Source organism: Haliaeetus leucocephalus, unplaced genomic scaffold, assembly GCF_000737465.1.
Source record: "Haliaeetus leucocephalus isolate CR32 unplaced genomic scaffold, Haliaeetus_leucocephalus-4.0 Scaffold226, whole genome shotgun sequence".
NCBI classification, from domain to species: Eukaryota; Metazoa; Chordata; class Aves; order Accipitriformes; family Accipitridae; genus Haliaeetus; species Haliaeetus leucocephalus.
Window position 1 is genome coordinate 581,618 of NW_010972662.1, and position 24,826 is coordinate 606,443.

The 24,826-nt window shown below is 50.4% G+C and overlaps 1 protein-coding gene across 1 annotated transcript in view; it reads left to right on the forward strand.

The window, feature by feature from the left end:
• OCRL (oculocerebrorenal syndrome of Lowe) overlaps positions 1-22,064 on the forward strand; it is a 22,728-nt gene extending 664 nt beyond the window's left edge. The window contains exons 2-23 of the mRNA XM_010567116.1: positions 562-641; positions 1,542-1,580; positions 2,259-2,369; positions 2,474-2,569; positions 2,972-3,092; positions 3,181-3,342; positions 3,915-4,016; positions 4,493-4,607; positions 6,468-6,584; positions 6,736-6,923; positions 8,485-8,596; positions 9,707-9,816; positions 10,812-10,947; positions 11,893-12,003; positions 12,308-12,473; positions 12,693-12,928; positions 16,339-16,362; positions 18,794-18,913; positions 19,140-19,224; positions 19,765-19,892; positions 20,736-20,847; positions 20,964-22,064. Coding sequence (XP_010565418.1) covers positions 562-641; positions 1,542-1,580; positions 2,259-2,369; positions 2,474-2,569; positions 2,972-3,092; positions 3,181-3,342; positions 3,915-4,016; positions 4,493-4,607; positions 6,468-6,584; positions 6,736-6,923; positions 8,485-8,596; positions 9,707-9,816; positions 10,812-10,947; positions 11,893-12,003; positions 12,308-12,473; positions 12,693-12,928; positions 16,339-16,362; positions 18,794-18,913; positions 19,140-19,224; positions 19,765-19,892; positions 20,736-20,847; positions 20,964-21,088 — 2,596 coding nt within the window. The 3' untranslated portion in view covers positions 21,089-22,064. The remainder of the gene's footprint in view (positions 1-561; positions 642-1,541; positions 1,581-2,258; positions 2,370-2,473; positions 2,570-2,971; positions 3,093-3,180; positions 3,343-3,914; positions 4,017-4,492; positions 4,608-6,467; positions 6,585-6,735; positions 6,924-8,484; positions 8,597-9,706; positions 9,817-10,811; positions 10,948-11,892; positions 12,004-12,307; positions 12,474-12,692; positions 12,929-16,338; positions 16,363-18,793; positions 18,914-19,139; positions 19,225-19,764; positions 19,893-20,735; positions 20,848-20,963) is intronic.
• Positions 22,065-24,826: the final 2,762 nt, after the last annotated feature.

The following is a 24,826-nucleotide window of genomic DNA, read 5'->3' on the forward strand; positions in this document are numbered from 1 at the left end:
TGCGGGGGGAGCCTTGTCCCGGAACGGCTCGTTTCTCTTCCACCGCCGCCGAGCCCCCCTCCCCCGGGTCGCCAAGCCTGTACCGGGCTGGCCACGGCCACTGTGACTGTCCCGGGAAACTTAGAAGCTGTTGAGCTGCTGTGTTCGGAGAGGGGCCGGGAGGCAGAGCGGGTTCTGGCGGCCCTCCCTTCCCCCGGCGTTCTCCCTACACCGTGGGAGACGGCATCCTGCGAACGGGGGGATGAGAAACTTGCTTTCTAGCTGCGTGTTCCCGCGCCGTTCCCCTGCTCCTCTGGGTTTCTCCGAGGAGCCAGAGCCACTGCCACCCTCACGCTGGGACTGCCCTGCAGCAGTGAAAGTCGAACGGCGCTTACTTTCTCACCCCGTGCACCCACGTCCTGCGTGGCTCTGAGCTTTTTTCCCTTTCTCTTCTATCCCCAGCAATAGAATTCAAACATTGCATTTCTCTGTAAATACAGCTCTTGTGACCGTATTAACCTTTGTCTGTGTTTGAGGAGGGAGTTGTTTCAGTGTTTTTACAAGCCTTTTTTCTGTCTCCAGGATAGTTATCCATTCACAGGAGAAAGGAAACTCTGATCCGGATTATATTCCCATCAACAGCCGCTTTAAATGCGTACAAGGTACTGACTCTCCTGGCGCGGGCTCTCCTGCGGTGGCAGGAATCTGCTGCTGTTTATCGGCAAAACCCAAATTTAGTGGCATTTATTGACCTGCCTCCTGAGCGCCCTTATAGACTGAATGCTTCCCCGTGAAACTAAAACTTGCAGTTTATGGAATCCTGCTTCTTCCTCCTGCGAGTGGATAGTCTTTCTATGTCGGCATACAGTTGTGAGGAACTTGGCCAGTTCAAATGAGTGGTGGGCTCAGCACCATACAGAGCCTGTTCAGTGCCTGCCTGCAATGGCTGAAATTTGCTGTCTGCTGACGTCTTCCTGTCTGTCTTCTCTATAATGGCAAGAGTTGGGAGCTTTAGTCTGATTCCTGCGTGTTTAGATTGAAACTTCTGTAAGGTCTGGCATGCTGTCAAGTCCAAACGGCCACCCATGGAATGGGAAAGAGCTTTAGGCCTTGTCTTGAAAGAACTTAAATAGCAGTGTATGTCCCTGGAGCAAATGCTTGTTCAGGAATAAAAGCACCTTTTCCTGGGTTAGCTTATACCCTTCTATGTAATTCAATGTGGTTCTGCCCATCATATTTGCTGTGTCGACAGGCTCTGTAGTTCATTGTCGGGTTGGTCTTTCCCAAAGCAGCTACAGTGATGTGGAACAAACCATCCAGGTGTGTGAGAACTCTGACTATTAGGAGTCTCCCCTGTAGCACTTTGACTGTGGGAAATGACTGTCCAGATATGACTATTCTTTCTGCCTGGGCCATTATTAATAGTACAGACATAAATTAAAGCTGTTTGTTCCTTTGTTAGGGCTCTTTTGTGGCTAGTAGCAGGCAGCATGCTTTTTTGAGTCCTCAATTGCTGCAGCTTTCAGTGTGAACTCTCTTGATCCTGTTTTTCTCTTTTCCAGAGGCAGAAGAAACTCTACTGATTGATATAGCTACAAACAGTAAGTTTTATAACTGCAGTCGCGCGGCTAAAGCTCCTTTCAGGAAACAGGCTGCCTGTTGGGCACTGACGCGTGCTTATTTTACCTATTACTTCATAATCTTACTCCATGCTTTGTGTTTGTCTTTTGATCAAGCAGGGATTGTATTTCCTCTAATGTTGTTGTCTGGCTCTTTCAGACAGTCATGACAGACATGGTCTTAAATGCCCAGATTGAAGTATTGGCAATTGGTCGAACTTTAACTTCTTAAATCTTTTCTCAAGGCCCTGCATTGCAGTTTGAACCATTCTCATCTCCCTTCCATTTCTTTGACCTGTACTTGAGCCTAGGTTACTATCCGCCTTTTTCAGTGTTGACAACGCTCTCTCTAGTCACCAATTCTGCTTTCCTTTTCAAGAATTTTTTCTTACTACTTTTAGAGCCCTTCTCTGTGTGATCACAGTAGGGAGAAGTATTCCTAAAACAAGGAAAACATGACTGATAATACCCCAAGCAGGGAGGTGGATCTCAGAAGCACAGGGAAACTAGCTTAGGTGCAGATTTCCATCGGAAACAGTAGCTGGAAGTTGGCTTTCGCTGATGAGCTCAAAGGATACCTAGAAAGCCTGGTCACTCTCAGGGCATAATATCTGTGAACCAGCCTTGATTGACTCTGTGAGTCTGTGTTTATGCCTGAAGCAGGCTGTAAGGTCCGTATACAAGGTGACGAGACAGCAGAACGGCTCTTTGAAATCCCTGATGAGGAGCGTTGCTTAGGATTCCTTTCAGAAGTGCAGAGCATACAGGAAGGTAAGCAGAGCTGTAGTTGCGTTTGTGAAATCCTTTGAGTGCCAGCAGTTTGACAGGGCTGATTTTTTTTTTTTTTTTTTTTTTTTTTTTTTTTTTTTTTCCAGCCCACCTGAAAGCTTCTCTTCCTGAACCTAAGGACTCAGCCAGCTGGCATCAGGTGGAGAAGAACCTCCCAGGTCTATTGCAGGCCTCTTCTTCAGGTACTGAACTGACTGTCACCTTTGTACACTCTGTGATCTGTACAGTAATGGGGCACTCAGGGATAGGGAGCTGTGTCTGACCCTGCACTTGGCAGTCTGGCCTCTGCCCCACTTCACCCTGCACAAAATAAAACGTATCAGTCCTTGGAGTCTGTTGCCCTGGACCATTCCTTCCTTCTTGAGCGCTGTCTTCTGCCTGGTGCCTTGGTTTGTGTATGTTAAGCTCCCTCCTGCCTTGGCTTGTGGTTGGTACCCCTTTCTCTCGTTCCCCAAGTCAGCAGAGTTGATATATTGCTATTATCATTTGCTTTTTCACTTTCTGTGGAGTTACATTTTTTCCTTCTTGAGCTGAGCTGTTTTAAATGGTTTCTCAGGGTATTGTGCTTGTTTTTTTCCTTATAGGAGCCCTGGGGTTTGAGGATGACTTCAACACTCTAAGCCTAGAAGAGAAAAGAAACATGCAAAACCACCAAATGGGATCTCGCCGGGAACCGCCACCTCCTCCTGTGCCTCAAAATAGGCAGTAAGTTACATGGTGAATCTCTTCCCTTTTTTCCTTCTCTTCCTAGACAGCAGAACCAGTTTTAATTCTGCTCTTGCTTCCTTCCTAGATTTTACCGAGAGAGAGAGGGTACATCCAGAGACCAGCCAAAAGTGACAAACACTATGCGCAAAATGTTTTTGCCCAGCACCCAGTCGGGCCAAAGAGAAGGCCTCATCAAACATGTGCTTGCCAAGAGAGAGAAGGCATATGTCAACCTCCACAACTTCAGGTTAGAGCTGTGACTGTGGAACAGTGTATGTAGAGACAAAGCTGTTTAATCTCTTCTGTGAACTCAAATCTAGCCCAGGTTTGAAATCTGACAACTGCTGATGTGTGGCCAGCTTGGGTGGCTAAATGAGGATCGATGCAGACTTGAAAGTCAATAAGTGCCTGCAGTGCAGTTTCTCCTTTTGCATCTTTTTCCCTATGTGTGTCAGATCTCTTGACCCTTAAGTAAGACTGAAGTAGTTGGGCAGAAAGAGGATAAAGGCAGCCATCCCACCACACTGTCTTAGTGTTGCCCCGCATGACATGATCTTGAAAGAGCCAGGTGCTTGCTGGCCCCGGTGAAATGTCTTCAGTTTTGTAGCATTCTGCAAAATTCCCAAGATGAGTGTCACTGAAAATGAGCCAAGCCTAGAAGAATTTTCAGTTACCCCATAGTTGGCACGGCCCTGCACATGGATAGCTTGCGTGTCGTGTCTGCTCCCAGCTTGAATGCTGCTGTGCGTGCACTAGAGAGACTGGGCTGATGTGGTTGTTATTGTGTTTTCTAACAGTTCAGCTGCTTTTGTGTTGTAGATTTTTTGTGGGAACGTGGAATGTGAATGGGCAGTCTCCAGACAGCGGTTTGGAACCCTGGCTGGTGTGTGACACAGAGCCTCCAGACTTCTATTGCATCGGGTGAGTAGCAGTGACCTCGTATTTACTTAAGGTGCTGGGTTTCTTGTTGCTCTTGCTTGGATACTGGTGGGCCGTCTTTTGTTTTAAGTTCCTGTCATGTTCTCAGAGTTTCCACAAAGCTGAGCTGTGTCTCAGAAGAGCTGTCTGAGGGGAAAGAGCCATTTGGATGAGGCAGAGTATCGGGTTAAAAGAGGCTAGCATGACATAACAGAATAGGTTTTCCCTGAGGCATCCACAGAGCTCTCTGGTAGTCCTCCACCCGAAGTAATACATCTCGGAGAGATGGTTGCTGGAGTGTATTGCAGTAGGGTTTCAGAAGTGCTGTGGTGAAATTCTACCGCTTTATTTAGCAGGTGGGAATAAGGACCTTCTCTTCCAAGAAGAGTTGTTGCTAGAGGCTTCACATTGGACCTTTCCGTAGAAAGAGGGTGATCTGTAGGAGAGGTGGGATGTGCTAAGTTGGCATGGTTTTTTAGGTTCCAGGAGCTGGATCTTAGCACCGAGGCTTTTTTCTACTTTGATTCTGCAAAGGAGCAAGAGTGGCTGGCTGCTGTGGAGAAGTCCCTGCACCCTCAGGCTAAGTATAAGAAAGTGAGTTCTGTTCAGTGTTGTGGGGTCTTGTCATAGAGTTGGCATGATTGGAAGGAAAAGAGAAATGGGCTTCCCTTTGCCTCACCTGACCCAAAGAGTGGTGACTGGAGAAAAAAAGGGTGTGTGCTTGGCATGTGTGTATCTGTGCATGTGTTAAATCTGGAGAGTCTATTTCTGCCCCACAGTTGTAGGGATATGTTGTACTTTGAAGCAGAAATTTATCAAGATGGGGATCAAAGTAACTTCATAAAATATGAGGTAGGTGTCAGGGAAGTAGTATGTTCAATAGAATCATAGCAGTGGGTTCAAATTCTTTATTTGTGTTACCCTCGCACCCTTGGTACTATAGAAGCAAAGTGTGTCTTGAGCTGGTAAATTAAATGAATAGCTTTTCCTTGGAGGAATGAGATAATTTATGAAGTGAAATCTTCCAGAGGCTGCTGCCGTGGGACAGAATTGCTTCAGTTGTGGCAGCAGGACTTTATTCTGTCTGGTTTAGAGCAAGCCATTATATTTTATCTATGCTGTAGCAAACCTTTCTGCTGTAGGTACCAGCCCTTAAATACATTAACTAGTTTCCCCTTCCTCCTTAGCCCATGTGTTCACTGTCACACCCCTGCCCTGCTTGCTTTGAGTTGAGCTTAGTGGCATGTATTATAGGTAATCACAGTAGGAAAACAGAGCACCTTGCTGAACCAAGATTCATTGAGAGGGAGTCAGGGGTCATGACCTGAACTGCAGAGAGGCTCATGTTCCTGTCCCTTTGCTTTGCTTGAGTTTTAGGTGAATTTCCCCCACCCCCGTGAAAGGGAGAGAACAGGATGTGGCTGCAGGCAGGGGAAAGTGGCTGAAAACGTAGATAAGACTTGTGGTTGCATGCAAATTCCACTCCTGCAAGTGGACTGAGTACTTGGGCTCTTCTAGTGGAATTCTCTGATTTCAGCTTCTTCCCTCACTAAGTAGACTTAATCCCAACACATCTTAATGTTTTTGTGCCTCTAAAGTGAGTGTGTAGAGTGTGCTTAAGAAGATTAGGCCTTGTTGCTGGCTTTCAGAGTTGTGACCCCACTGTTTTGAAGGTACAGGGAGGTCATGGACTGGGAAGTGCATTGACTTAGCATGCGTAAAAGAATCAGCAGCAGACCTGAGATCCCTGCTGGGATGGTGCACGTCAGCACTGTGTTAACACCTGTGGGTTGAGCTCTGCAGTAGAGGAGAACCTCTTACCTCCAGAAGGAGACTCTTTGCCTTAGAGAACAAGTGTCTTCTGAAAAGCAGTTTGTATAGCTCAGAGATGGCTGCCTTTTGATACCCCTTCTGTCAGGCATGTTTGCCTTGGGAATTAAGAACTTTTCTGTCCATTCCCCTCTAGCGCCTGTCACTGGCTTGCTGTAGTTCTGAGTAAGCAAAGGTGAGCACTGACTCCCAGCTGGACCTGCAGCCCTCACTGACAGCCATAGCCAGCAGCTGTCTGCGACATGCCTACCTAGAGCACTCAATATCTTCCTCTGGTTGTTTTGCTGATTAGAGTACAACAAGGCTGAGACTTCACAAACAGATCTGCTATGTGTTTATTAAGTTTCTGTTACCTCACAAGACAGCCCTGTTTGTAGGGAAGCACCAGAGTGGGGAATGTAGTGAGCTCAGCACAGCTGATGGCTACTGGGGTATGATAGATTGTCTCCAGAACCTTGCTTTGGGACAGGAGGTCCTTTGGGTGGTGTTGCAACCAGGGATTGAGTACAAAACATGATGAGGAACAGGGAGAGCCAGAGAAGCAGAACATCAGACAGAGCAGGCAAATCAGAACTGCATTTCCACTGCCTTTCTGGGAACTTGGGATCCCTTTTATTTTTGCAGGTGCAAATGGTCCGTCTAGTTGGGATGATGTTGCTCATATTTGCTAAGAAAGATCAGCTGAGCAATATCAGAGAGATCATGACGGAGTCTGTGGGCACAGGAATCATGGGAAAGATGGTGAGTCATGGAGACCAATTTGTTGCTTCCATGTATCCATGCAAGAAATGGCACAGTCTGGTTTTGTTCACCTGTCTGTGCCATCCCTGTCTCCTCCCTGGTGTCTCACCTGCTGCCTTCTCTAACGGCCACTGATACCTGCTCTCCCCAGGGCAACAAGGGTGGTGTGGCAGTAAGGTTCGTGTTCCACAACACAACCTTCTGCATTGTCAATTCCCACCTCGCTGCTCATGTGGAGGACTTCGAGCGGCGAAATCAGGATTATAAGGATATCTGTGCTCGGATGAGTTTTGTAACCCCTGATGATAGTCTACCTCAGCTCAACATCATGAAACACGAGTAAGTTTATTTTGCTGTTTTCCCTTTTGAAGTGGTGTTGAATAATCCAAATCAAGACAGAATCACAGCAACGAGAGATTTTGTGCAGATAAGTTTTCTGGCTTAATAATATAAATGAAAATGCCAAGGCTGATGGTGTGCTACAGCTCCTGCAGTCAAACTATGTGGTCACCTTCTCACTGCGGTGACTTGTGCAACCTGTCTCTAACGGCCCTTTCCTTGCATGTTGTGTGTAATACTTCCATTCCAGCAGGCACCATTCCTGAGTCAATGGCTGAACATTGCAGGGCTTGAAGAAACTGAGGGGTTTTTTTGTGATGGGAGATGGGAGTATGAATAGGGGAAGAAAAGGGATAGCAGGATGGGCAGAGGCTATGCTGTTTAGGCTTTTTGAGTAGCAAGTGCATACAATTGCTGTTTCAGTTTTCTTTTTAAATTAATTGGATGATGTCCAGGCAATACTTGATTTTTTTTTTCTTTTATTGTTATTTTTAATGAGGTGACAGTGGTGCTGAATAATCCAAATAAAACTCAAATGTGTGTACAACAAAGCATATAAATTAAGTTTTCTTAAACCTGATACAAATGATTAATACTTCTGTAGTTAACAGTTAAATTTAAACCATTTAAAAACTGAAAATAAAATGTAGAGTGGATTAGTACAGAAAAAAACTTCAAATATTAGATTATCCTTGATAATCCACTGATGGAAATTTTGAGGTTTGACTATAAATAGGAAGAGCTTTGATACTAGAGAGGGGTTTGGATTTTAATCTTTAAATGAAACCTTTATGGAGTAAAGAGTGAATACCACAAGTGTTTCTTTAGCTGCCGGTAATGAGAAGGCTGTAGGTCTGTTTGAAAGCCCAGAGAGGAGCAGAGTAAGAGCAGGTGCTGATGAGGTATGGCGGATGGGTGAGATAGGACAATAACATTCTTGGGGTCATAAGCTCAATAGGAACCTAACTCTGCTTTTGCCAATTCTGCATCAGTCAGTCTTTGCTAAGTAGAGTACACAGTAGCAGCCCGATCTGGCTGAAAGAAAGGCAGTGGAAAATGAACTGGTAAAACCATGGTATCTGCGTGCTCATAGCTCATGTGATACATGTGTATCAGCCTGCCTAACTGGTTGACAAGCAGGGTCTGCTTAACGAGCTCTGTCATTGCCCTCTTCTGTACACAAGAAGAGCCTGAATACTAGAGGGATTTTGTGTAGCTTGAGAGGTTACGAAGTGTGGTGAGATACACTGGTTTTACTTCAATGGAGAGTTGGTGGTGTTCTCAGGCTTTCTTCAGACTGAGGCAAACTTAAGTATCTCCCATTAAACTAAGTGTTCAATCCCATGTGGGATTCCAAAGGAGATGGACTTACACTGTAGTATCTGCTGCCACTAGAAATTTCTGCTGTCAGACTCGATCTGTCATGTCTCTTTTTGTCTTCCACATGTCGCAACCTTAATCACTAGCAACCACCCATCTATTCTCCTACACCCCTTCTTCCCTGTGCAGCCTGCAATACTAACTCCTGGCTTTTCTTTTCCATGTTTGTCTTTGTTTTCAGTGTTGTCATCTGGCTAGGAGACTTGAACTACAGGCTTTGTCTCCCTGATGCCAGTGAAGTGAAAAGTCTTATCACTAAGAATGATCTTCAGAAGTTGCTGACATACGACCAGGTCAGTGAACTCCGCTTATGTTTTCTCTGTACTTGTGAGGTCATCTTGGTTTAAGATGCGCCTGTGAGGAGCTGGCAGACCCTCTGCAATAAGTGTCTCTAGACATAGACACTAGACCTTAGACAGAGAGCACTCTGGGTGTCCTGGTGACATCAACCCCCTAAACAAAAATAGATTGTACATTATACTAGGGTTAACTGGATGACTCGGGCAATTACCATAGAAATGTCTCTGCATCTCGTTGGAAGAGTTCTTTCTTACATACAAACCACAAGCTAGAACGTAGGAATTTGTAACGGCAACAAAAGCTGCTGTAATCAGTGTTCTGGAAGAGGTATTGATTTGGAGACCAGCACTTGTAGCCAAGGCTCTCTGCTCAGACAGTTTGACCTAAATTCTGTGCTGTAGTCTTCCCCGCTCAGCATTTCTTTGCAGCACACTGAAAACCAAGACAGCACCAGATGTGCCTTTATGATGAAGGATTGTACCTGTGAAACACGAACGGAAATAGTGTAATATCATCTCTGACACACAATTTAACAGTAAATCTGATTGATTCTGTTCTGTAGCTTATTTCTGCTGTACTGTGGAGCTTCATGCAGAAAACAACTGTAGCTTAAGATTTTTATGAGGAAAACAACTAGGAAATTTTTCAGAAGAGTAAATGAGAAAAGGAAGGTAGTGTCAGGTTGTCAGGCAAATGCACTCCTGGAGGCTTTTGCTAAAATGATTGGCAGTGAAATATTAATGATGGTGATGCTTAAGCCTGAAAACTAATGAAGGCATTTAGCACAAGTGGAGCAATTAATATTTCCCTTAACTGTTGTTTTATGCTGTCTGCTGCATGGTCTGGTAAACAGCACTGTGGCAATTTGTATTCAGTCTGTTTAGAAAACATTCCACTGGTGTGTTGAATTTTTACCTTTGTTAAAGGTATAAGGTCTGAGAGGTAGTTTGGGGGATGTCTGGTGAATCCCGTGGCCACAGGTTGCAATTGCTCTGCCTATAGATCTGTTCTCTGACACTCTGCTGTGTGTGGAGGGTGGGTATTTAGAGTGGTTTGTTTGTTCTGTTAGGTTTTTTTTTAAAAGTGTTCTTTGTCTGCTTTAGCTGAATATTCAGCGCACTCAGAAGAAAGCATTTGCAGATTTCACCGAGGGAGAAATTAAATTCATCCCCACATATAAATATGACTCTAAAACAGATCGCTGGGACTCCAGGTAAATCGGCTGCCGATGGACATGTTTACCTATGTCATAAAAAGCACTTTCTCACAAAACTTGACTTCCTGCTTCCTAGAGCTGGAGATACCTCTCAGTGTTATGGTGATGGCTGGAGTGGACAGACAAGTTTGTACTCCCTCCTTTCCCCTACTTTCTGAAATAAGCAGACCCTGTATATGTTGACCAGGCATATGCCTTAAACCTCAGTTGCTGCTGATTCCAATAGATGAAAGCAGGTAAAGCGTGAACTCACAGGTGGCCCTATACTGGAGGGTTTTTTCTGCTACCAGGAACAGACAAACGGTATAAAAGGGATTGAAGAGAGAAGGAAATGCATTCTCTGAGTCATCCTGTCCCCTGACTTGCACACCCGCAGGGGTGGCTACGCTGCGATAGCAACAGTGGTTCCTGCTTGCTGCTCTCTGCTTGGTGCCTCCCACAGGCATTTATGCATCTGCTGCAGAAGCTTGCTCTAAAATGGAGAAACTCCCAAGAAGGAGTTTCAAACCATATAGCAATTGGATTTTACTCTGCCCATGTTTATGAATCAGCACAGTAGTTAATCTGGAGAAGGATAACCCAGGATTCAGACTTGTAACATAATAGTAATAGCTGAGTAGACTTTCCATAGTGGAAACAATAAGCGATGGATCAGATTGTAGTGGGCAGAAAGATCTGGCAGCAAAAGAAACTAGTGCAGCTTGGGTCACAGTACCCATGGCTGCAGGCTGTGGAAACAGTCTTGTTTGAGGTTATTTTGTTTCCTGATGCTGGAAAGGACGGGAATTTTAGCTACTGTATAGGGAAAGGGGAAGAGAGCAGAAGAAATAACATAGTATTCAAGTTGAGGGAAGTGATAGGAGTTCATCTCATCACTGGTGATGCAGTCATTGACAGCGGGGGTGGAGGGAGCTGCCTGGCTGGGAAGAGAAACAGCTTGGATGGTTTATTAGGATTGCTGGATTTCCCTAGTAACCTGTTTTTCTTTGTAGTGGAAAGTGTCGTGTGCCAGCGTGGTGTGATCGAATCCTTTGGAGAGGAGGGAACATAAATCAGCTCCGTTATTGCAGTCATATGGACCTGAAGACTAGTGACCACAAGCCAGTCAGCGCACTTTTCCGCATCGGGGTAACTTTTTTTATATGCTAGAGTAGAATCACAATATTATCATGCATTCCTTCGGGAGGTGGGTATATAGTCAAGGCACCTCTGCTAATGCTGTTGCAAGAGGACAGAGTAAATAAAAATAAGGTGTGTCCACTGTGTAGGTGAGCTGCTTTTTGGCAGCTGTGCCAGCCTCTGCTCAGCAAACAACTCAGCAGCTGTGATCTTCGTGTGCAGCACAGCTTAGCTGTGTAGCACTGGGACAGTGTTATGCCACAGTAATGCAGGTGATTGCCGGAGTTTACCCAAACAGGAGTGGTCATGTTGTAAATAGAAAGACATTCCTGTTGACTGCTTTAATGCTGCTGCTTAGCTTCTGAGGTATAACCCATGATATCTCGTAGTAGAATGGGTAAGCTACCGTTTTCTCTCCTCTGCAAAGAGACATAGCAGAAACCTGTAAATAGTTGTACCTGCTGTTGCAATGTTGCCTCTGATGTGTTAAGAGAGTGTGTCACTGTTTCACATCTGAATTTCTTTGGTGAATGTCTGGCAGCAGATTTGGGTTTACTAGCTTACTGAATAGAGACAGTCCATGTCCATTTTTGCTACATCCTCCTCCCTGGGTAGCTCAAGTCTCCTTAAAGGAGAGCCTTTCTCCTCTTTCTCTGGAGAATCGTGAGTAATGCTGTGGGATGCCAATGCTCTCCCACAGAGATCACCCCCAGTAATCTCCCAGTAGTGTGATCAGTGGCCAGAAAGACCCTAGCAACATCTGTAGGGGTAAAATGCGTGTAAAGTTGCACATGCAGCTTGAAGGTGCACCCATGCATGCAAATTCTCTTAACCTCTCAGCTGCATGTAGCAAGTGCTTAGGGAAATAATTGTCATGAGCAAACTGCAGAAGTGAAAAAGAGTTCCTGTGAAGCTGGTCAGGAACTTTGCTGAGTGTTTTCTGATCTTCCACAGGTAAAGGTTGTGGATGAGCAGAAGTATCGGAAGTTGTTTGAAGACATCGTTCGTATAATGGACAGAATGGAGAATGACTTTCTTCCTTCGCTGGAGCTAAGCAGGAGAGAAGTGAGGATGAAACCTGAATCACTGTCCACTTCCCAAACACAGCAGCCTTAGAAGTGCTAGAACTACTTTTAAAGACTTTGATTCAGTAAATTGGATTATAAGAAATTGAACTTTATCCATTATCTTATGATCAGGAATTGGATTAGAAGGGACATCTTGTTTTGGCTTCTCGGCAGGTCTTCTGTTAGGAGTTCGGCATTGCGTGGGCGCTTCTCAGTCATGGGTTGCCACTGCAGAGTCTGGATGCCTAGCTGTGTGTCCCATTGTGGCCACTAACGTGACTTGTTTTCTTTTTGCTCTGCAGTTTGAGTTTGAGAATGTGAAGTTCCGTCAGCTGCAGAAGCAGAAGTTCCAGATCACCAATAATGGGCAGGTCACCTGTCACTTCTCCTTCATCCCAAAGCTCAATGATAGCCACTACTGTAAGCCATGGCTTCGGGCTGAGCCTTGTGAAGGTTACTTGGAGCCAGGTGAGTTTTACCACGGTTTCTACAGCGTGTATTGGTGTAGACTGCCACACCATCTCCATTCAGTCCTTCCCATCTTTCCCGTGTTTCACCTTTCTTGCTATCATCCTTGTCTGTTTGTCTTCTCAGTTTTGTGGCCTTTGTCCCTGCCACTGTATGTTTGTCCTTGTGATCCCTTTTGGAGAGTGTCTGTGTGTTCTTGAGAGCTCCTGTCTGTTGCAGATGAGAGCACAGACATCTCCCTGGACGTGTACGTCAGTAAGGACTCAGTAACCCTTCTGAACTCTGGTGAGGATAAAATCGAGGATATTCTTGTCCTTCACTTGGACCGAGGGAAGGACTATTTCCTTACTATCAGTGGGACCTACCTGCCCAGCTGCTTTGGCACCTCCCTGGAGGCCTTGTGCCGAATGAGACGACCGATCCGAGAAGTTCCAGTCACCAAACTCATTGACCTGGTGAGTAACAACATTCTGGAGCAGCTCTTTTAAGAGGGAGAGAGCATATTCCCTTCTGTTTACTCCTAAAAGCAGGAGTAATGCCTTCAGCTTGGGTCAGCTGTGCTGGCTCTGAGCTGATTTACTTTTTCTAGAGCTTGAGGTGCTCTTGTATTATTTGTCTCCACCACAACCAATGGCTTTTGAGAGCCTGTACTTTATGCCGTATTTCTGAGTAGGTTCTAAATATTGTTTGGTAGGACAAAAAAGTGATCCCAGCACCTTGTGTTTTGTGTTACTGTCATGTTGGTGCTGGCAGGCTCAGCTGGGTGGCACTGGTGTGTCGTAAGAGGTATGATTGAAATACTCTCCTCCGAGGTGCCTAGCCTGCTTCTACAGTGACAAGGGCCCCAGGATTCTTTTTCTTCTGGACACTTGTGGCATTCGCACTGCTCAGGGGAAGGAGCAAGCAGAAGCAGGAGGACTGAAGAAAGGACTTTGATGCTGTTAGATGTGCTGATGAGCACAGCTCAGCAAATGGCCAGTCTAGCAGCCTCTCTGGCCAGTTCCTCTCACACCAACCACGGTGAGCAACCTCGTCTGCAGTGCAGAGATAACTGTTCCTCTCCCCCAGCTTCACTGGCCCCTAGCATCAATATTTGTCCTTCTGAAGCCACTTGTGTGTGTGTGAGGGGGTGCAATTGTGCCCTAGTCACCTTTTGTCTTTTTGGTATCTCATGGCTGTTTCTGAGATTAAGCCCCGTTTGGGGGATCTTAATTCTTCTTCTCAGCCTGTGTTCATTCCTCTCTTCTGATGGCCTTTCCTGGCCTTGCTTCAGTGAGGTTTAACAGTTCCTGAATTTTAGTCTATCTACCCATTCTTGTTTAGTTGGGAAAACTAAACTTCTTTTCTGTTCACCTGAAAGATTAGCCCAGTTCTTTTAGTCTCTCTGACATGTGATACCTTTTCTCTCTTCTCGTATCTTGCAGTCTCAGCCCTATGTGCATTTTTTGTTGTCCAGTGAGCTGCTGCTTTTTCACATCTGTAGATTTGACAGCTTCCACTCCCATCTGCTTACACTTCTTTCTCTTCCCTTTAGCAGTTGCACCATGCCTCTTGCTGCCTCTTCCCGTTCCCACTTTTTGTTCCAGGTGTCTACTTTTCTCACAGGCCCAACATACAGAAAGGTTTTTATACCAGAATTTTGATTTTATAATCACAAGATAAGGCTAAGCAGAATTTAGGTGGCAAGATACAGTGTTTGCCGCCTCAATTCTAGCAGCTAATCCAGGCCTCAGGCTTCTCATACTTTTCAGGATTCAACTGAAAGTCAGTCTTGTTCTAGAAATGTGTTGAACTTGGTCTGGAGCATTTCATCAGTCTTGGTGGCTTTTCCCCTTACTTTTTTGTGCTCAGTGCTCAACACTGACTTCTTGCTTGATGAATAGGAACTCAGGCCTAGACTCCTAGCTTCTGCCCTCACAGACACACACTATTACTTTTCTAAGAGTACTTTGAGGCTGCTTCTGCTTCCTTTACCTATAGGTTTCCTTCTTCTGTTATTCAGTGAAACATATAGAAGTGCAGGAAGCAAAACAATTGGAGAAGAACACCCTGTCCCAGTATCTGAAGCAAAGAAACAGCCTCTTGTGTCAGTGAGGTCAGTGTGACTGCAGTACTTCAATCGGAACGTGTTAAGCAAACTCAAGGAATACGATGTGTAACAGCCTAAAGCAAAATTTAGTTGCTTAGATTATAAAGCTACTGTCATGTTAGAGCTATTTTAGGTCTTTTGGTTTTGATCATGCCTGTGAGTTGAGAAATTCTTGGAGACGGGACAAGCTGAGCACTTCCTGGAAGGGAAAGTGGTGCATGTGCTAACCACTCTGCAGCCCAGAAGCGTTTTGGTCCGGTTATGTGTTATTAGCTGACATTTAGACTGTGTTCAAGGAAGGCAGTGTGTTTGTGTGTTAAGAACCAGTTTCCCTCCTGCACTTATGTAGTGTTAGGGCTTGTCATTCACTGCATCAAGCATTTTTCTCAGTCTGGCTAGACTGTATCTGTTGTCTTCAGCAGAGAGAGATGTGGAGAATGCAGGTCGGTAAGGGTCTAAGAGGCAGTTTGATGCAGGATAGTAAAGTGTAGGTGGGAGCTTGTTTGAAAATGACTCTCCTAGTTCTCCTGGGAGAAGCTGCTGACACTTGAGCATCTCGCCTTTGGGATTTCGGTATTAGTGTCTCATCCTATTTTTTCTTGGGATCCTACTGTGGACTTTAAAAATCCTCTTGAAGGATCTTTGTCAGGAGCAGGTTAGTCTCACAAAGCTAATCGTGCTGAACACTACAGGAAGAGAGGTGAACAGCAGGGCAAGCAGTCAGGTAGGTGGTAGTGAGACTGTTGAGATGACTCACCCAGTTATGAAACGAGCCTCTCCTGTGCAGCGTGGCTATCTGGCATCCCAAACCTGTGACTGCGGTCCCTCCCCCTGTGCCTTGGAAGAAGAAACCTGCGCCAGCTCGTGTTTGGAGCAAGCTGTTCTCTGCAAGAGGCCGGTCTGTTGTGGCTGTGTTAAAACTCAGTGAGCCTCCAAAGGAAGCAGGCTCTGCAGAAGTTGCAGGGGAGCCCGAGATGCTGCTCCCTCCCAGGCATGCCCTGTGCTGTGGCGGCTGCAGCTATGTTTCCAGCTCAGCCCTTGAATGCATTTCGGTTGCTCCTACCCTGAAAGGCTGATCTGCCAAAACTCAGCTTGGGCAACCTGCTTCTGTTTCCTCCTGCGGACTCCACTAAACAGTGGCTTACACTGCCAGACTGCACTGCCCTGGTACAGGATCGCCTGAGGGATTGGACATGCAGCCTGGAGGGGGCTTTGGCATGCTCCTCCTTGCAGTGTGTTAATGCTATTAGGTTGAGACAGACAAGCAGCCTGGGGTTTTGAGCACAAACACTCATTTCCCTGACTATATACAAAGCTGCTTAGGGGGCCTGTTAGCTCCACAGCTGCCACACGCTCAGAAATACAGATTTAGCCTAGTGGATGTTTTATCTCTGGCCTGGTCACAAGGGAAGATGGCTGAAATAACACAGGGATATTTACTTGTGACCAGGAAGATTCAAGAAGGGGAACTTCTGCCTGGTGGACACCTCGCATCTGGCCTGTGGTCTGGCTGTTTGCTAGGTAGTGCTGCTGCAAGGCCCCTTTGAAGAGTTTGTAGAAATCCTGACAAGGTTGTGTATCATGTGAACGGGATTTTTGCTAATTGGCAGGCAAATCTCTCACCACAGGTTTAACTTTGGCCATGTCAGCAAAATGTGTGAAGGACCTGGCATTCAGTGGGTTCTTGTAATGCAAATTAGGTTTCTGCTTAATCTGAGAGTGCATTTTCTCTCTTAACGATACTTTTTCCTCTTCTCTCTTTCCCACTACTCTCAGGGAGAAGACAGCTTCTTAGAAAAGGTAACGCAAGCAATTGCTGAGGAAGTCTGCTTCTCAATGACTTGTTTGTAAAGAATGAGAGTTTTTCCCTTGTTTTCTGCTGAAGAGGGAAGGGGAGGTGGGTGCAGAGGGAGCACTTGTTCCAGCAAAGCCTCTTAGCACAGCTGTGGGCTAGATGAGAACATGTAGGAGCACAAAGTGACCCCATAGCCAAAATGGGGCCAGCCTATCTGAGCTGCTTAAAGCTCACCAAATTTGCTTTGGGGAAAAAAAAATACTCTCCTGATCCTGGGAGCAATGATAGATATTTCCAGAAAAGACTGCCAACCTTTGACATATCTGAATTAGCTCTAACCATGCACATAAGGTGTGGTTCACCGTAGCACCCTCTTCAGACATGTGAGGAGGCGGCTGAATTAGAAAACTGAAGTCTTTTGCTCTTTTCATCTTGTTGCATCCTTATGGAGGCCAAGGGAAGGCCTTGCATAGGAGACAGATGTTTCTCTGCTTCCTCGAGCAGCAGAGCTTGGGCTGCCGGCTCTCGTAGCCACCGATGCCTGAGCAGGATTGCTGCTTTTCTTTGCACTTGTGCTCTGCGCTGGAGGCCAAGCAAGTCAAATCTGTCATTCAAAGAGCAAGTGGGAGATGCTGGGGTGTGTGTGGCAGCGTTGTTCCTGCTCTCCCTGTGCCCGCTCAGACGTTTGGCAACTTGTTTGAGCTGGCTCTGTGCAGGCTTCCTGGGCTGGGTGACTTGTCCCTCTTCAGGCTGTCAGTGCAGTGACAGGGTAAAACAGGAGAGGGAATGGATGTCCTCTCTCCAAGAGAGGATTGAGCTCAGCTGTTGAACCAGATAAAGCTCCTTCCTAGCAGAGGGGAAGGGAGGAGTTTGGTGCCTGCCCTGTGGGACCATCCTTCTGCAGAGCATCTTCCCACAGAGGACACGGACGTGCCTTTCCTTCCTCGCACATGGCAGGAGAGGGCGCTCGGTGCCTGGCCAACGCACAAGGAAAAGCGAAGGCCCAGCGCCGCCGCCGCCGCCTCCTCCTCTGCCCTGAGAAGCCCTGAGCCTTCTCCTCCTCCTTTGCTCTAAGCAGCTGGGGTCTCCTGCCTTGGGGGTCTCCGTAGCTCTCCAAGTCATGCCAAGGGCAGTCTGGCAGAGTCGAGTGCTCCTCTGGCGCTCAGCTCCAGTGCTGTGATGCCCTGGCTTGGGGATTTTCTGTTGAAGAGCCCTTAGCTCTCAAAGAGGGTCCACAGCTCTCACCTTTTCCCTCTTGGAGGAAAGCTGTAACGCGCTTGCCTAACATGCTGCTTCCAAACCTTCCCTGTGTGCTTGGATGATCAAGGCAGACATGTAGCCGTGACCCAGTGTCTGCTAGCTGGGTAAAATCTAGTGGTGTGTGGGGCAAAGCAAAGCTATACTGTGCTGTGTGGCAAGCGTAGCTATTGCCCATGCTGACAGGGCTCGTGCCAACCTGAGGTGTCTCTGAGTGCACCGGGGGAAGCCAAACTCAGCCCCAGCTGGCTGAGAGTGATTGTGTGTGCTGCAGAGGGACAGTGATCACAGTTGTCATGTCAGCTGACAGCTGAAATGAAGTGCTTTGCATTTGGTTTGTGGCACTCCTCTCTGCTGGTGTCCTTGGATTCTGTTCCTGCTTGTGCTGGTCTGTTCAGAGTGCTTCTGCTGAATGTGCTTCAGGAGAGCTGTGCATGGCTTCCTCCTTGGGAGCACACAGAAACGTGAGCAATCGTAAAGTGAAAGTAAAACCAAGCAAAAAACATTGATCCTGTTAAAGATTGCTGTAATGGAAATTTCTGAGCAGTTGAGCTCGTCAGCTGCTTTGCATGAGTAAGTGGGATAACGTGACAATGGTGTCGGGGTTGTCTGTTCAGCAGAGACCTCTCCTTTGGAAAATGAGGAAAGAAACTTGAGAAAACTGGACCGTTTCAGAGCCCGGAGGGCAGACATGGTCAGAACACACAAGAGTCAGGAAAGGCATGTCCTTGACTCTCTATCCAGAGGAGATCAGCTGGATGAGCAGGGCGTGGTGGCTGGATTTAACCTAAAATGTTAATGATGCAGCAGATGGACTCATTAGGCTCCAGTCATCCAGAGTGTCGGCTGCAGGGTGTGGGGTGGGAGTTGTGATTTGGACAGGCCATCTTGGCCAGCAAGAGACCCATCCTGTGGGAGCTGGTGTGGCTGGGGGGAACTCTTCTGCAGTGTGGCCGAGGCTGTCTTCTGCAGTCTCATGGTGGACCAGGCAGGTTGTTCTGTGGGGCAGCGGGAGGGAGTGGAGCTGGGACCTACGGAGCAATGGCTCTGTGCTGTAAAAGCAAGTAAGGGCCAGATGAGTCCTGGGTCCTGCTTCTTCCCCTCTCCAGGCTTTCTTTACCAAGGCCCTTCCAGAGGGACTGAGGTTTCCCTGAAACCTTGTGTGCTCTTTGCCACCAGGAGAAATCCGTTCTGCAGATGGGCTCCCTGGACAGTGAGGAGGCAAGTGGAATGCCACTGCAGGTGCCGAAGGAGATCTGGCTCTTGGTGGACCACTTGTTCAAGCATGCCTGCCACCAGGTGAGGGAGAGGGCCTCTGCCATGCCGGGAAGCTCTGGAGAGCTTGGTGACCTGATTCATCACTAGCACCCTGGAGATGAACTCCAGTTTGGTATTTATAGGGCAGGGCTTTTCCCCTGTGCTCGAGGCACTGGCCAGGGGTACCAGCTTTCACCCCCGCTGTCACTATGTGACTCAGCCTTTGTGAGGAAGGTGACTTTGTCCATCCCTGTGCTGTTTTTGGCAGGAGGACCTGTTCCAGACTCCAGGTATGCAAGAAGAGTTGGAGCAGATCATTGACTGCCTGGACACCAGTATCCCTGAGACAATCCGTATCCTTGCTGTGCCTGACTTTTCCAGGAGCCTGCTGGATCTCAGCTCTGCTGGGAGAGCTCCCTCTCAGGAGAGCTTGTCTGCGACCTTTAGCTGGCAGGATACCTGCTGGGGGGTTGGCTCCCCTCTGTCCCCCCAGAGATAACCTCTCTTGAAGCTGAATGTATGCTGGCTAAAGCAGCCACAGGGCCAGAGCTCTGGAAGCTTCTGCAAGGCTGTGCCAAGCACAAGAGCTGATGAGGGTGGACATGGGGGAGCATGATCTGGAGAAAGGGCTAATGGAACAGAGGACTTTTGTGGGGATAGAGGGTGGGCAGACCCAGTGCAGGGTGGATGGAACAGCATTTTCCATGGATGGGGGACAACAGAGGAGGAGGAGGGCTGTGGTGTCAGGCATCAGTTAGGCAGGCAGAGAACTTGGAAGACCTGCAAGGAGGAAGCGGAGACTTAAGCAAGTGGGAAGGAGGAGAAGCAGGGAGCAGACTGGGGAGGGAGGTGGTCCATCTGCTCAGCATACCCCTTGATTCCCAGCCATCCAGCGGGCAGTAACCACTCCGTGGCTGAAGCACTCCTCATCTTCCTGGAGGCTCTCCCAGAGCCCGTGATCTGCTACGAGCTGTACCAGCGGTGCCTCGACTGGTCACACAACAGCCGGCTGTGCCGACAGGTACGGTGCTGCCTCTGTCTCCATCTGCTTGCTGCAGGCTCAGGGCAGCTCTGCCTGCAGCTGCGACCCCTGCCTTGGTCCTGGGGCTTGCTGGGTCCCACTCCCTTCCCGTGAGCTGGTGAGGGGCTTTGGGAACAGGCACTTGGATGTTCTTTACAGTGGGCAGAATGGTCTGGGTGCTCTGGCAGTGCTTTCCTGCCCCAGGGTCGGCACTGCAGTGTCTCCCAGCAGTCCTGGTGGCTTCCAAAGAGACCCCAAGTGTGCCCTGTGTCACCCTGAGCACTTGGGGAATAGCAGCCCTGGGGAGTGGAAGAGCCTCCACTGGTCTCAAGGGCTTAAACACCTGCTTAGAGCTGCAGTTCCTGTGCTTCCCTTAAGGACTATGACTGAGTGGCTCTTAAAAATATCTGGTGGGGCAGCAAGCAAGGCCAAGCATGTCCTTGGGCAGAGGAAGAAGTTTTGGGGCATGTTTTCAGTACTGGCATCGGGAAACCTCTTGTCCTGGTCCTCATGCTGCTGCTGTGCAGCCATGGGGTAAGAGCTGGGATCCGACTGGAAATGAGTGGGAAGCAGTCCCAGGGCAGCAGTAGTTTTTGCCTGGTGACGCAGTTGTCCTAGAGGCAGTGTTACCAGGAGCCAAAGCCCACTAGTGCCATCAGCACTAGGCTACAGCTGGTGGCTTATTGCTTTCTTTCTGGGCCTCTGGCTCGCGCCAGTGGTCACGCAGTGGCCTCAAGGCAGCAGAAGGGGGAAAGCTGCCCATCTGGAGTCCAGAGTGCCACAGCGTGCCCAGGCTGCAGCGATGTGGGCTGGGAGAGCTTCCTGTCTCTGTTTTCTCTGCAGGTGATTTTTCAGCTGCCTCGTTGCCATCGCAGTGTATTTCGGTACCTAATGTCGTTCCTCCGAGAGCTGCTCAGATACTCAGAAGACAACAATGTCAGTGTCGCCATGATCGGTAAGCGTGTTGTTTCTTTGCTCCATGCCTACTGCCCTCACTGAAACATAACCCCTTCCTGGCACCTTTCAAGGTCTCCATTCCTGACCAGTAACTGATTTTGCCTGCCTCTGCAGCTGCCTTGTTCTCCACCCTCCTCCTGCGCCCTCCACCCAATCTGATGGCAAAGCAGACTCAGCAGGACCGCCAGCGTGCCATCAACTTCCTCTACAGCTTCTTGCTTGCCGGGGATGAGGAGTGACTCCTGCCCGTGTGCCAAAGCTGAGGCCTATGCCACCAGCCTTGCGCTGAGGCTGGGCCTCTGACAGCTCCAGAAGGGTAAAAGGCTACTCCAAGTGCCGTGTTTACAGTTGGAAGGAACGTGTTCCCCTCTCCTTCCCACCGCTGTACCCTATGCTGCAGAGGACCTGCACACTCATTGCACTGCCATCCACGACAAGAGCCTCCTGCTTTCTCCCTGGGAGCTGGGTGGATCTGTTGATACCCAAGCACTGTGCCAGCGGCCCGATCATCCCATGGCAGTGTCACCAGTTCCCCGAGTCACGCTTCTCTCCTTTTCACCCTCATCTCCCTGGAGCCAGTGCAGGGAAGGGTGGAGACTGCCGCTGCTTTTGGAGGGTCGTGGCATGGCTGGCTAGCGCTCAGCCTGCACGCTGTGTCCCTGCGGCTGCGAGGCACGTGTGTTGGTGTGTACTGACTGTACTGGCGAGAGCCCTGTGCTCTGCCCCAGACTGGTGTTGGGCATGTGTCACCCTCTGCCATGCAGCAGACAAAGCCAACCCTGATGCCCTATCACTGTGCTCTGAAAGCTGGACTGTGTCTGTCACAGGAAGGTTATCTGGACATTTGGCCTCTACCCCCCAGGAAGGAGGGAAGGGCTCTGGCACACAGGTCTCTCCCTGCACTCACAGCCTTCTGCTCCTGTCACCTGGGCCTTGCTCTCTCTCCTTTTCCCCTGTGCCCCAGCTTCCTTCTGGGACACAGGGGATGGTGGGTGACTTGGAGGGCCCTGGGTCAGGCAGGGCTGTGAGCTGTCCCTGTGCATGGCACGGAGCAGGCACGAGATCCTGTCCCTTCCCGCCCTGCTTGCAGAGCCATGGGGGTAGGACTGGGGCTGGGTGACTGGGTTGGTGTTGGATCCCTGAGGTGCTGCCAGCAGGTAAAGGCTGGGGCAGGGGGGAATGAGCCAGAACTCCACCCCAGGGCCCAGAGGTGTAGCTGGGGGGCATGTGGGGGTGTTGTGCTGGATGGGGGGGGGGGAGGCTGGAGGGCCAGGGTCACACAGCTGGGGAGGGGGCACCCCTGGGGGCTGGCAACTGATGGGTGCAAGAGGGAGGCTTGTCCCACAGAAACACTAAGCAGAGTCCTGCCTGCTCAGGCCAGGGGCTGTGTGGCCTCGGCTGAGGGAGGCCACTGCCAGAGACGTGGGGTGTGGGGGGGCTGCGGTCCCAGAGCCCCCGCCGGTGCCTGTGCTCAGCCCACGGGTGTCCCTGTGCCTCTGTGGTGCCCATGCATGGGCTGAGCTGCTGGGGGCTCCCCTACCTTGTGGCTCTTTTTTTTTTTTTTTTTTTTTTTTGGTTCTTTTCTTTAGAATTTTTAAATTACATAATTTATTGGGAAACTGTTTGTTCCAAATAAACCTCCGTTGTGCAAGGTATTGCAGGGCTGTGCCGGGTGCTCACACCGAGCCTGCCGTCCCTCACGTAGCTCCGCGCCGCGCGGCCTGGGGGTGGCTGCTGCTGGGCCGCAGCATCCCGTGACGCAGAGCTGCGGCTCGGCTCTGCCGACCTCCCTGCCTGCGGCTCCGGGGCTCTGTCTAGGGGACTGGAGCCTTCCAAATGCAGTCGAGTCCTTCCTCAGCCTCTCCCATCATCACCACCACCCTGGCAGCACGCCGGGCAGAGCCGGAGGACAGCGGCAGAGGTTTCCATTCCTCTGGTTCATGCTGGTTTAGCTCCTGCTCCCGAGCAGCAGCTTGCAGGCTTCTGACACGCAGGCAATGCGCAGCCCAGTGCCGCTTGGCTGTTCGGCAGAGTGGCCTGGCACATGCCGCACCGGGAATGGTGCAGCTGGGGGAGTCGGCACGGAGCAGGGCCTGGGGAGAGCGAGCGCAGCAGTGGGCCGGTGTCAGTGTGTGGCACGGGGCTTTTGGAGGCCCGAGCAGCAATGCCCGTGGACGCTGAGTCCCTTGGGTCCCGCTGGCTCGGCAACTGGAGCAGCGGTGGAGAAAGCCAGCGCGTCCTGCCGCAGGAAACGGCCGCCGGTGTCATCTCCATCTGCTTCCTGCCGGCTCCTTGAGAGCAGGGCTGTGCCCGGGCAGCTGCTCCCAGCACCGTCACGGAGGGGACCGGTGCAAGGTGCCGGCATTGTTCCTGCGGCCACCACATTCCTGCCACTGCCGGCGGAAATGCCGGAGCGAGCGTGAAGCCCTGCTGCTCCCCGGGGATGGGGCTGAATGCTGGGCCTGCCCATCCTCCAGGCTCAGCCAGGGGCACGGGGGACCTTTGGGGCTGTTGGTGCGCTGCTCTGCACCCTGCGTGGAGGTGGGGGGCTTGCGGATGCCTGTTGGCCTGCCACGGGGGTGGGGGGACTGAAGGATGCTGATGACACACGGATGGTGGGACTGGTGTAGCTGGTAGCATCCCAGCAGCACGTGCCTGCCATGAGTAGTGGGACTCAGCGTGCAGTTTTGGCACAGCCGGTGTCCTTGTCCACCCTGGGTGTCCCATCGCCAGCCCCAGGCGGGGCAGTGAGCCCTGCTCATCCCCCTGGATGCAGCCAGAGGTCCCCAAGGGCTGGAGGGCTCCAGCAATTCCTCAGCCCATTCCTATCCCCTCTCTCAGCGCACCCAGCATCCTTGTTTCCCTGCTCAGTGAAGCGGGACCTGTCCTCGCCATGCTGGGACTGGCACCTGCACACATGCCCAAGGGCAGCAGCCAGGCAGCTGCCCGGGGTGGGGGGGCTGCCTGTACGCGCTCGCCTTCTGCCCTTGGCTCCGGAGGCCTTGCATCTCTCTGGCTTCGAAACCCCCCAGCAGCACTTGCAGCAGCCACCACACTGCAGATGCTGTTCCAGTAGTGCCTCTCCCTGCCTGCCCGCCTCTGCCCGTGCCCCTGTCCCTGTCACTACCCTTGTGCCCCGCTGCCCACACTGCCACAGCTCCCCACCACAGTGCAGGGGCTCCGGCACCGCAGGCAGCATGCAAGGGAGCTGCCATGGCACGCGGTGCATGGGGAACGTGGCCGAGCCCGGCAGCCTCCCACCTGCCTGCGGGCAGCCGGCCAGGCCAGGAAAAGCCAGAGATTCCTTAGGTCTCCCGGCCCAGGAGCCTTTTCCTCCGGCACTGCCTGGCCACAGCCCAACCGGGGGGTCCTCCCTGGCCTCCTCCTTCCAGGCTGGCACGGGAGGGCTGGGGTCAGGCCTCAGCTGTGCATCCCCTGGCCACAGCCCAAGCCCTCGCGCTCGGGGCTGGGCGATGCCCGGCAGGGCCATGGGGCATCGCTGCATCACAGCAGTCTGCTCCGGGGGAGGCTGCCGGGCCAGCCCCCGGCTGCCTGTCCTGCCTGCGCCCAGGCAGGCCCCCTGGCCGCGGGAGTTCGTGGGCAGGATGCTGGCTGCCTGCAGCCAGGGCGGGCAAACCATTGGTGCTGAGATGGGCAAACCATTTGATGTGCAGTGGGAGAGCCCTCCCAGTTCAAACCAGTATCAGCAGCACTGTAGGGTGGCAATGGAGGAACGGGTCAGCCGGGGGGAGCTGTGGCCAGAGCATCACATCCTGCCCCCCATCACAGCACCGGTGGCAACGCCACTGCCAGCCCCGGGAGGCTGACGGGACTGGAAACCACGGCATGAGGGCCAGGACAGGACTGGGCAGCCAGCTGGCAGCCCTTGCCCACCCACCCCATCCCGGCGCGGGGGGCACAGGTGGTGTCGAAGTGGGGCTGGCAGCGGCTCCCCGCAGGCACGCGGGGCGGCCGGC